Below are 12,453 nucleotides of genomic sequence, written 5' to 3'. Positions count from 1 at the left end.
AATATAATATAATATAATAATATAATACTGGTCTTATATTAATTTTTGCTCCAAAAAATGTATTAGAGCTGATTGTCCGGCTAGGTCTTATTTTCAGGGAAACACTCTCTATGTTTCAACACACCACCCAGTGATTCTTATCACGTGAAAGTTTGAGAACCACTGGATTAGAGGTTTTTGCAATTTCAAGAGAGAAGAAACGAAGAAAGACATAACTCCATGTAAGGTAGAACCAAGTTTATTAATGACAGCCTTTATTACAACCACTCTCAAGTGTAAAAAATAAAGGGTGATTCATTAAAATTTAAAACTCACTTGAACTTGCCATTTGGCCTTTCGCTGGATGGGCCACAGGGTGGGAACCTTGCCTAGTCCTGAATCAACTGGTCAGATGGAGTTCACTGGAAAATGAGGTAATCAACGTAAAGCACAAGGGTGCCAATTGGAGAGCTCAAGTCTTCTCCATGTTGACATGACATTACAGAAGGACATCTGTGGTGGGGGCAGAGATGAAATAAACTAATCTTACAGCTGGAATATGGAATGAACACCTTTAAGTACACTGAGACCAAACACACACATGCAGGATCATACACACCCAAACTCTAGAGGCCAGATTTTCAAAGACTTTTTGTCCTTTCTCTGAGCACACTGACACATTCATCAGCCACAGTGATGCAACATAAGGGTGAAATGGAAAACCTAGTTAAATTTCCACAAAGTATGCTAGCTGGCTGCCCAGTTATGTGTTGGCAAATGTGTCATCACCGTGAAATATGCCTGTGGTTTTCCCAGCATTCCACAGACTACTATTTGCTCCCCCAGGGGAATGATACCCTGGTAGGCTCCAGTTGGATTAAAATCTGGGGCCCAAACTTGTCCCTCCCCCCTGGAATCAGGGCAGGGGTGGGTGGCAGCACCTGGAGATAGTTCCCCACTTGTATCACAGAACACTTGCCCCGTCAAGGTTCTCTCCTCCAGAGTATTTGTGCTTTGTCACCATCCTGATGGTTAGTCTGCACTAAGAGAACAGAAGGAGCTCTGCCCATGCACTTTAAAAAAAAAAAAAAAAGAAAACTAAAACCAGAAGAAGAAGGAAAAAAAAAACACAATAGAAGCTTTTTGATTGTGTCAACACTGTTTTGGAGTCGGGTTTAATTCTATTCAAAGAGCAAGAAAGGGAGGCTGTAGAAGAGGCCATAACAACCTATGTGGTTAAGGGATCATTGAGTCCATGGAAAAATCTGCGATGGTGCAGTGGGTCCCTTCCGCCGAGGAGGACTCGCCACACCTCTCAAGGCCATGGACCTATCAAATAAATGCTGACCAAATCACATTTATAAATGTTGTAGGAAAGATGGCGGGCAGAAAGAGAAGCTGGTAGATTCAGACTCATAGGTCATGCAGGGAGATTACACCAAAAAATTAACATTCGAGCTTGTGAGAAAACACTTTAAAATTTAACAAACTGTATCATAGTTTTCACCTTGGAGGAGACCAAAAAAAAAGCCAAAACTCCAGAGTATTCCAGAGTTTCCACAGAATCCAACGCCTAATTTGGTGGGCTGGGTGACGGGTATTTAACTAACACCTCATCATTAACTTCATTTTCTCCTTGGATTTCATCGATAAATAAAGCTCAGGCCTACTGAAAAAAAAGATCTGTGCTAAAATCCAGCATCATGAAGTAGTCCCACATCCTTACTCAGTGCACACGGAATATACAACTTCTCTTATAAGACGACACTCCAGGAGACCAAACGTGCCCACCCAAGTTACTTGTTGAATGCGATCACAAAATCTGAACCCAAAGACAAGCTGTGTTCTTCTTGGGATGAGAGCTGTCACAGTTCCTTGAAATACATGATGAACGAACACCAACCCCCAGCCTTCATGGATCAGGGGCTGAGTTTTGGAAAGGATGCACTTCCTTAGTCCATGGAGCAGGAGGCAGTCCCTTCAAGGTGTGACGAAGAGCAGAGCTGCCTCTCCTAGCCCTCCAGTGACCGAAGTGGAGAGCAAGACTATGTTTGCCACAAATTCAGGTACATCTGGGTCCCCCACCCTCCCTTTTGTTTTTTGGTAAGTGTCCAACCATCCATAAATTCATGGCTACAGTAGAGATTCACGGCGCAACGACTTTCATACTGGTTATTTTTTTAAAATTCTGTCAGTAAGCAGCATTTCCCAGTTTTACCCCCCAAAAGAAGTTCTTGGCAGCTCCATCAGGTGGGATTTCAGGATGCCTCTGTAACTGGGGTCCATGCAGCGTGGATTTGGTTGGGCACGCTGAAGGGTCTGGAAGGCTGGGTCTGTCCAGTGTCTTACAGCAGCTGTTGTGGGGCTCTACCAGCTAGCCCTGACAGCTTCAATATCACTAACCAAATTCTGGGCCAGGCATATCCCAAAAATCTGAGAAAGGAAGAAAAAGAGCAGCAAACAGTGAAACTCTTAACTTCATTAGGCTTTTCCCTGTCCAATGAATTCCACTTTTCTTATCTTTTTGTTTTGATTGAGATATAATTCATATATTGTTCAATCCATCCTTTTAAAGTCAGTCAGTGGTTTTTAGTATATTTGCAAGGATGTGCAACTATCACTAGTATCTGATTCCAGAACATTTCCATCACCCCCAAAATAAACTATACCCATTATCAGTCATTCCCATTCCTCATCCCTCCAGCCCTGGCAACCACTAATCTACTTTTCTATCTCTGTGGATTTGCCCATTCTGGACATTTCATATAAATGGAATCATATAGTATCTGGCCTGTTGTGTTATTCTACTTTCACATAGGAAAATGTTTTCAAGGTTCATCCATGTTGTAGCATGTACCAGTACTGCGATCCTTTTGATGGCTGGAATAATATTCCACTATATGGATAAACAATATTTTGATTATCCAGTCACCAGGTGACAGACATCTGTAGTGTCTCCACTTTCTGGTTATTACGAACAGTGCTATTATGAACATCTGTGTACAAATTTTTGGGTGAACATATGTTTTCAATTCTTTTGGGTACATACCTAGGAGTAGAATTGCTGGGTCATATGGTAACTGTTTCACTTTCTGAGGAATTGCCAAATTGTTTTCCAAAGAGGCTGCATCATTTTCATTCCCTTCAGCAATGTACGAGGGTTCCAATTCTCCACATCATCAACAACTCTTGTTATTGTCTTCCTTTTTAATTACAGGTGACCCTTGAGCTACACGGGGGGTTGGAAGTGCTGACCTCCCAGGAAGTAGAAAATCTGCATATAATTGCAGTGGACCCTCTGCATACTCAGATTCCCACCAACAGAGTTGAATCTGCAACAACTCAGGTCAGTTGAACTACACAGGTCAATTGAACTGTGGTCAATTGAAAACCATCTGCACATAAGTGGACCTGTGCAGTTTAACACTATGTAGTTCAAAGGTCAACTGAACATCCATCCTAGTGTAGTGAAGTGGGATCTCCTTGTGGTTTTGATTCTAATTTCCCTAACAATTACTACCGTTGAGCCTCTTTTCATGTGCTTTCTAGCTATTTTTACCTTCGTTGGAGACATGCCTATTCAAATTCTTTGCCCATCTTTAAACTGTTTTTTTTTTTTTTTAATTGGGGAATATTGGGGAACAGTGTGTTTCTCCAGGGCCCATCAGCTCCAAGTCATTGTCCTTCAATGTAGTTGTGGAGGGCACAGCTCAGCTCCAAGTCCAGTTGCCATTTTCAATCTTTAGTTGCAGGGGGCACAGCCCACCTTCCCATGTGGGATTGAACCGGCAACCTTGCTGTTGAGAGCTCTCGCTCTAACCAACTGAGCCATCCAGCCGCCCCTCAGGGAGCTCAGTGGCAGTTTGTTGTTTGCAATCTAGTTGTGGAGGGCACAGCTCACTGGCCCATGTGGGAATCGAACCGGCAACCCTGTTGTTCAGAGCTCGCACTCTAACCAACTGAGCCATCCAGCTGCCCCTGGGTTTGTCTTTTTAATTGTTGGCTTTCTTCTAGATACTTGATCCTTATCAGGTATAATGATTTGAAATTATTTTCTCCCATTTTGGAGGTTGTCTTTTCATTTTCTTGAGAATATTTTCAGCACAGTTTTAATTTTTAGCTCCTATCCTGGCAAGGGCTCTTCCAGGGCATCATTTCCCTGTGACATCCAGAAAGGAACCTTGTCTTACCTGTAGCAATGCAATGCCTATGAAAATACCAGCCACGATGGTTAAATTGTCCTGCAACCACTTCTCAAACTGGGGCACACAGCCTTTCGTGTAGATTACAATCTGCTGATCAACTTCCTTCACAGGGGAAGAGGAGAGCACAGCGTCACCATGCAAGTTCAAAAGCTCCTCCAACACCCTTTGTGCTAAGCGACAATGATATTCCACTTACTGGTTTTTGCCTGGCATCATAGCCACACTGAGTGTTGATGACATCTTCCTGGTGGAGAAAGAAAACAGAACAGTGAAATTCACTCCTGTTAGAAAGCCCACCTAGGAATTAGCAGAAGATCTCCATTTAAGTGTCGATAATAAAATGTGGATTTGGGCAAACAGACAGACAGGGCACCTTGTTAAACACTTATATATTATTCCGTGGAATTATTACAATCCTCAGAAGTAGGTATTAAAATATGCCCTCTTTTCCAAATTAGGAAAACTGAGGCTCAGGAAATAACAGAAAGGAGAGCAAGCCAATTATGCGACAGGCTCCAGATTCAGAGTTGAAAAACTCAAGAAGCTTATGGGATTTAGGGAACTGGAGCCAGATACAAACCATGGTTAAAGGGTACAATGACTACCTTCATTTTTGCTTTCTTGGGGGGACTTCTACTTTTTAATCTATATATGTCTGTATTATTTAAATGGTTTTACATTGAGAATGCATCACGTATCGCATGGACAGATGCTCTGACATCTAACAGGCCTGATCAGAAACATGGGTTCCCCTCTTCTAAGTTTATTTTTCTCCTCTGCAGGGTATGGGCTTAGTGTTTATGGAATGAGGTAGCTGTGCCTAGAGGATCTGTAGTTGAAAGGGAAGACACAATGCCTTCCGAAAATCTGCAGAATTCTGCTGATGGAATGCTAACACAGGGCAGGAACTGGAGACAGAGCACAGTTTGTAGCGGCTGGCCAGCACCAGGCCTCCTGAGTGGGTACCCTGGGCTCTGTGCTGGGCATTCTTGCCTTTTGGCCCTCATCAGAGTAAAGGGAGAAACGAGCCAGTGGGAAAGGCTGGCTTTCCTGGCAAGGTCCCAGAGCAGCGGAGCACAGTCCTTACTGATTCTCAGTCTCCTTCAGACCAAGAATAACAGCCCAGGCTGACCCCCGCCCCCACCCATGACCACCATGGGCAGACTGCAGGAACTCCTGCTTTTCTACCCCAATATCACTGCGCCTTTTAAAGAGCCCCACATCCCCTACCTTGCAGGGGGAAATGGCCACTGAACTCATCAGTCCCCACTCAGCTCTGCTCAATGCGGGGAAGGGTGGCTCTGGGGGTGGACACTTAGGGACTGATGGGCCAAAGAGAGGCTAAAAAGTCCAGAAGGGACAAGTACAGGAGCAACTTGTATTTGTTGTTCTAACACTCAATTCTGACTTTTAAATTAAAATAACGGATTGCATGTTAAGTCATTCTATACTATATAACAGGCACATAATTGGACCCAAAATACAATCAAGTCCATGGTAAAAGAGAGTGGCTTATGAATAGTTATATATTCATTATAAACTGTAAATACTGTCACCATTACGAATGAAAGTCTGGGCAGCTGTGATCTTCCCACATAGTATTCTACCTCTATCTTGCCTCAAACTCTTCTATTCCTAACATGTCCCCCACATCTAAGTCTGAAAGAAAAGGGTTACAACCCCAAACCAATGCAGACAGCTCTCATATAAGCCCAAAAAAAGGAATATAGGCAGGCTGCCTGGGTCTGCAGCTCAACTTCATCACTTCCTAGCAATGTGACCTTGGGAAAGTTATTGAAACTCCATGGGCCTTGATTTAACCTGGAAAGGGAAGATAATGGTAGCATTTGCCAGTACGAATGTTTCCAACTTAAATAAGCCAAGGCACAAAAAAGCTTAGAATAGGAGCCAGCACGTACTGCTCACCTAACGTCAGCAATTATTACTCCTACTGGGAAGAACTGAGCACTGTACCCCCTCCAGGAGCTATGATTAGGCAGAGGCGGGTAAGAGGAGGTTTCAGGACCCCAACCACTGCTCCTCCCACGCACCATCCCGGCGTGACGCACTGAGCAGGCCGGCAAGTTGCTGGCCTCCACTTACTGCGGGGTCCTTAGTGCAGCAGGAGAATGGCACACCGCATCGCTCCCGACTTGCGTTGGAATCTGTGCAATTGAAGTAAATATTTAGGTTCCAATCATCAGCTCCAAAAGCCCCACAGCACTGCCACTAGAGCAAACAGGAGAGAATTAGGACACCTGGACTTGGAGGCCACCAGGGGCCTACACTCACATTCCCGCCCCAACAGCCGACACCCAGCTTCTGCCAGCATTAAGCTTCTCGTCTCAGAATTTCCTTGTAAACCACACTGACCCTAATCAGCCCCTGTAAAAGCGTCTAAAATAATGAAGGCTGAAGGTTTGTAAGGATGGGTTGGCATGTGACTAAAAGATTGATGAGCCCCATGGTGTTCGGTGGGGGAAGGGCATTGTGCAGCAGGGCTCCGTGAGCATTAGAACTGTTTGGTTCGAGTACACGTAGGAACATTCTAGAAGGGTAAACGAGATACTAAACAGTAGTGAGCTTTGAAGGAGGCAACTGGGGTTGTGGGTGGGATAGCTAGAGACTTTTTGACAATTCTGATCTCTACACCTTAATGGTTTTTTAAAAATCTGTTTTATTGAGGTATCATTGACATACAATGAACTACACATATTTAAAGTGTACAATTTTATAATTTTTAACATATGTATACATCATGAAACTACCACCACAATCAAAATTGTGAACATATCCATTACCACCACCCCCCCAACCCAAAGTTTAGAGGCTTACTTTTCATTATGTTATCAGTTAGTACTCTGAATACTTTTAAACAAGACCATGTATTTACATTTTCAACTTAAAAATTCAGTCATCTAATTAAAACACATATAAAACAAGCTGTTAAATTCAGGGGGTCTTCAGTGGGGCCTGACTCCAGGGCTGCTCTCTAAGTTCCCTTGTCACTCCCTGGGGCTAGACTAAGCTCTATTTCTTCCAGTTAAATAAACATCAGGCCTTGACCATTTTCAGGCTTTCAGGGCCAACAGCTACTTCAAAAGATTAAACTCCATGACAGAAGAAGAGCATCACATGAAATGACGGTATTTCCACATAAAGCAGACAGCGTTTCAAGAGAACGTGTACACGCATGTTCCTGCGACTCGTCTGCTCCTCCAAGGATGTGGGCAATGCATCTTGAGGTTTGCCTACAAAGCTCCATCAGATTTGCCATGCAACCTAGGTAGCAATAATACTTGGCAAGATGTGAGCTTGCATCCATTATGACCTAACAAAAGAGTGAAGTCTGCTGAGGAGATGAAACAGGACTTAATTTCACACCTGAGGTACAGCTCACTCCAGGACAGTCCTTGCTGTCACCGAACAACACAGCTCAGCTCAGTCCTGGGTGCCTGACACAGCAGGGTGGTCTCCTGCGGGGTGAGTGCTAATGCAGCCCTCTCCTCCCTTTATCAAAGGGGATCCTAGGTCATTCTGGAAAATGGTCCGTTGGGCTTCTGTTTGCCCTCCAGTCCTGCCATATACATTAATGTCACGGACACCGCTGTCCAGGTCTGCTCAGCTTATCCAATTGTTCAGTGAATGCAAATAAACACCTGTCAGTTTATAGGACAATAACACCTAATATAAAACCAGGTACATCTTATTAGAGTGTCATAATATCCCCAGTAGCTATTATTATTTCCATTGTATCGTTGGGGAACTAGGTCAAGGTCCTATTAGCCCAAGGTCACTTAGCTAATCAGATTTGGGCACTAGATCTGTATCTTCTGAGCCCTGTTTATACCATTTTGCATTTTGAGTGGAGCAGGGCATCTGCTACTTCGTTTGCACTGCAGGGACTGTCACATAAAAATGTTCAGAAACCCGGCGGAAGGGGGCTATACTGCACAGATGCTTCACTTGTTTGAGGCCACCAGGGCTTAGAACTTGCTCAACTTTAGGTTTTAACTGCATGGGCTATAATAATACTTGGATAGGTATATTTTAAAAACTTGTGGAAAATATTCTATTGATAAGTAAGTATATTATTGTGAGCTGTGAAGTGTGGAGGATGATCAAAAAGGGACAAGGAATGAGAGAGAATCCATATTTAATACCAAATAAAATGTTAAACCTACAGCAAAACAATATTCTTCAAATGTCGACCGGAAAGGGCAACTATGATTAGAAACTTCTTGCTCAAGAGTTTTCTTCTTTGTTCCTCTCAGGAGAAATTAAGATAAGTGAAAACAGGACACTTCCATTTAGGGTACAAATCATGTAGGTCATAGAGCGAGTCAGAAAATAATCAACAAACAGATAAAAAACCATGCGGAAAAGTCAGAGGTGGGTTTCAGCTGGCAGATGCAGAAGCCAGGAGGATGTTCTCTGGGGTCATCCTTCTGAGAAGGCTTTCAACTTGACAATAAACCAAATGTAAACTTACATATTCCTGGGTGAAGTCTATGAGGTTTTGCAAATCAATGTCATCCCTGTACGCTCTGATGTTGTTGTTTATGAAGAAATACAGCTGGTCTTTGATCCAGTCTTTGAAAACAAATGCCAGAACTCCGGCAGTGAGCTCCAGGAAGAAAATAATTCCCAAGAACACAGAAAACTAAGACAAAAGACACACACACAGAGAAGAGTTATGAGAGCGCTTTTGATCACATACAGTTAAATGGTTCCCTCAAAAAGGGTTTGTAATTACACTGGGTTGGTTACACATGGCCAAAGCAGATAACCTTCCGTTTCTTAAGATTCATTAATAAAATATTACACTACAAGAACGGGTTTTTACAAATCATTTCATAATCACATTTTGGGGGCTCTGGTGTTCCATTTGGCAATTACCCAACAAAGCCCATAAGCAAACATGAACAATAGGAATGTCTCATCAGACTCACATTAAGGCCTAACGAATTTCTACTGATTAATGTGCCACCAGATGCTGAACAAGGACCCGTCCCTACATCTAGTAAGCTTCTGTAATGTTGAAAAATAAATTATTACAATATTTTAAGATCACCTGTCATTTGTAACTGTGGCCTTGATCCTGTGTGCGGTATATTCCTTTTACAGATTCAGACACTGCTTTAATTCCCCTTCACACCAGCTATACAGGGTAAAATGGCAGATGTGTTTATCTTAGATGAAGAGATCAAAGAGGAAGTGGTGGGGGGTGACTGTGACATGAAAATAATTTCCCATTATGAAAACAAAATGAAACCACTGGGTTGAGGGCCTTCCTTTGTGAAGCCCCAGTCTCAGAATATTTTAAATAACACCAACATGCAGCCACGGGGAGACTTCTGACTAATGTAAACAACAGGAGTTTTAAAAGGAAGGTGAGAGACCATGGGTAATGTGGTAATTGCCCATATATTGGGAGAAAATTCCCATCCATCTAAAAGACTCAGAAGAGCCTCACCTTAGTCATATCAACATACTATTCACGCCTACGATTCTTTCCACTTCCTACAACCCCCACATTCTTACCCTTTTCAATTTTTCTTTTGCTCAAACCAATTATGAGAAATGAGGTTGTGAAGATACCAGAGGGTAAACTGCAAGCAAACTTCTGCTGACAAGTGCAGAAAAGGTGACACTGGGGCCACCCTGTCTTGGCAGCGCTCCTAACGCTGCAGGACAGTAAGTGGTTGAGGAGGCAGAGCAGGCTAAAGCTGTCTGCTCTTTCTATAGTCAGCAAGCAGACATCTAGCAGCCAATGACGAAACTGTTTTGGGGGAGGGGTACAAAGGAAACTACACAGTCACTCATTAAAATTAAAAAAGGACAAAAAATGTTTATTCATTCAGCAAACATCTACTGAATGACCCATAACAGATCAGGCCCTGGGCTTGGTGGGCTTTGTAGAAGCAAAGATAAGTAGGACTGTACCCCTGTCTCCAAGGAGTTTACAGTCTGATGGGATTTGGGGGTGGTGTGCTCACTTCAGCAGCACATATACTAAAATGGGATTTGGGGGTGAAGGGAGGAGAGGGCAGTGGGGTGGGGCCATTTCACATTAGATGTCAGTATATCTGACAGTATTTATCCAGGGTGCCAAGTGCCGTTCTGGAACGGTGGGCATGAAGGGTGGAGTGGAAGGAAAAAATAAGTGCCTGGCAAAGAACAGGACCCCAACATTTAGGTCCCAATTTTTGATCCTTCAGGCTCAGCCCCTCCGGTTCCACAGAGCTCAGGAGATGAGTTCCACAGAACTCATCTGTCCTTGATGAGCTCACTAACAACAGAATCTACAGAGTCGTTAACTATCAATGATACCGATAATTTCAATGTGAGCTTTCCTCAATCGAGAAAAAGGACAGAAAAAAAAAATCATATCTGTTTTACTTAATGCCTACCTTATAGCACAAAACAACTCCCCTCCCTTTATTAGGTACTACTCTACAAATGGAAATACAACAGTTATCACACTATAGAAATGAGAAAATCATAGCCAGCTCATATGCCTGTACATGCAAAACACCAAGACAGAAGTGATGCAAAGGTCTTAATTAAGATTTTTGTTCTCACCTCTATAAACACTGCACAAGTTCATTTTCCAGTTACTCTGGTAAATCTTCTCATAATGTTATACAATATGCATATCGAAATTTGAATCCAAGTTAAATTCTTATCAAAGATTTGGCAGAAACCTGCGTGCGCCAGGCCCTGTGAGCTCATTTCCCCATTTCCAAAGGTGCGGAGACAGACTCACAGACTTCGTCCTAGGACCTCAGTCAACAAGGAAGCTCCATTTTTATTTTGCAGTATGTTAGCTCTTGGATTTTCCCTTGGCAAGTCTCCTGCCTTATGACATCAGATCATTGAAGCTGTTTGGAGTCATGTTGACATTTACTTCGTACTTATTTCATAGCTCCTGTTCAAAGAATATTCTAGGCCAGTTTTTACTGTTTGTACTAAACGGAGAGAGGGACTATTTAAAATATTCTCTGAGACGTAAAAAAGCCAAGAAAACACAATTCTCTTCATTTCCAACGTGGGACTTTATAAAATAAGGTGCTGATTTAGAGAAATGTACATATCTTGGCCTGTTCAGTTAACTCTGATATCTTCAACTACAAAAATAATAAATTATGTTAAAGGGACTACACTTATAAACTAAACTATATTCAAGTAAATCATATTAAAGGGGAACCCACATTTTGGGCCCTGAAAGTAAAACTGATAAAATAGTGGCAGCTAGTAAGTATGAGCTGAGGCCCAAAATGGCTATAGAGACGCTGAATGAGATGAGCTCAAGCATTTAGAAGTATCTCATGCCAAGAAGACTGGCAGGGTGGCAGTTCGCTATCTGGGACAAAACTCTCCTGGGGGCTCCACAGGTCTTTGACTAAGTGAGGAATGAAGTGTGTGTGTGTGTGTGTGTGTGTGTGTGTGTGTGTACACACGCAAGACAAATGGAGTCTTGAGAAACTAGCTCCTCTCATCAGATACCTATATATACAGAACAGAGATCCAACTATTGATTAAATTGTACACAGGACCAAGTAACCCTCAGTTTTCCCTATTAGCATGAGTCATATGAACTTTCAGGTTAAACAGCCTTCAGGACCTTGTCTGAGCCAGAGCTGCCTAAATTCAAAATGGGCTGCTCTGGGTGGACAATGGGTGGACAGTGAGTCTGCTCTTCTTAGGGATGTTCAAGAAAAGTGGCCCCAGATGATGTGGCAGAAAGGACGGGGAAGAGAATTGCATACTGCATGGCTGCTGGGACTAGTTCTGGTCTGTGCTCTTATTTTACAGGAAAAGTCCCTCGATGATGTTGTGTCAATAAAGCTTAAGAATCGTTCTAGGAACAGGGGCTATTTCACTAGTACTGTTCTCTAGAAATCTCACCATCCGCCCTCACCATAGGAAGGTAGGGTTTTCTTAACATCCTTTTTCTGTTTTTGGAAAGGGGAGTGGGTGCTGCTGTACAGAGGGCTGTGATACAGACGCCACCAGGATGCCAAAATCCAGACTGACAGGCACGCTCGTTGGCACACTTAGCAAATCTATTTCAGACACATCTATGTACACAGGCCATTTTGCTCTCCTGTGGAAGGAATTGTCAAAGGAAAGGCTTTCACTTTTCATTCTTTACTTTTACTTTTAATACGTATCTACCCTCTGGTAAAACACTTCCTCCAAAAATATTCATGCGAACAGTGATCACACCAAACACGCTGCAAGGGATATAAAAACGATGCTGGTC

General features: G+C 42.9%; 1 protein-coding gene across 2 annotated transcripts in view; it reads right to left on the bottom strand.

The window, feature by feature from the left end:
- Nucleotides 1–222: 222 nt before the first annotated feature.
- TSPAN5 (tetraspanin 5) overlaps nucleotides 223–12,453 on the bottom strand; it is a 162,214-nt gene continuing 149,983 nt past the window's right edge. For both annotated transcript variants that reach the window (XM_019741139.2, XM_074323279.1), the window contains 5 exons: nucleotides 8,677–8,847; nucleotides 6,288–6,413; nucleotides 4,381–4,428; nucleotides 4,170–4,286; nucleotides 223–2,412 (listed from right to left, as the gene is read on the bottom strand). In XM_019741139.2, coding sequence (XP_019596698.1) covers nucleotides 2,347–2,412; nucleotides 4,170–4,286; nucleotides 4,381–4,428; nucleotides 6,288–6,413; nucleotides 8,677–8,847 — 528 coding nt within the window. In that variant the 3' untranslated portion in view covers nucleotides 223–2,346. The remainder of the gene's footprint in view (nucleotides 2,413–4,169; nucleotides 4,287–4,380; nucleotides 4,429–6,287; nucleotides 6,414–8,676; nucleotides 8,848–12,453) is intronic.

The sequence above is a fragment of the Rhinolophus sinicus genome, linkage group LG02, assembly GCF_036562045.2.
Source record: "Rhinolophus sinicus isolate RSC01 linkage group LG02, ASM3656204v1, whole genome shotgun sequence".
NCBI lineage: Eukaryota > Metazoa > Chordata > Mammalia > Chiroptera > Rhinolophidae > Rhinolophus > Rhinolophus sinicus.
This window is presented reverse-complemented; position numbering and strand designations above follow the sequence as displayed.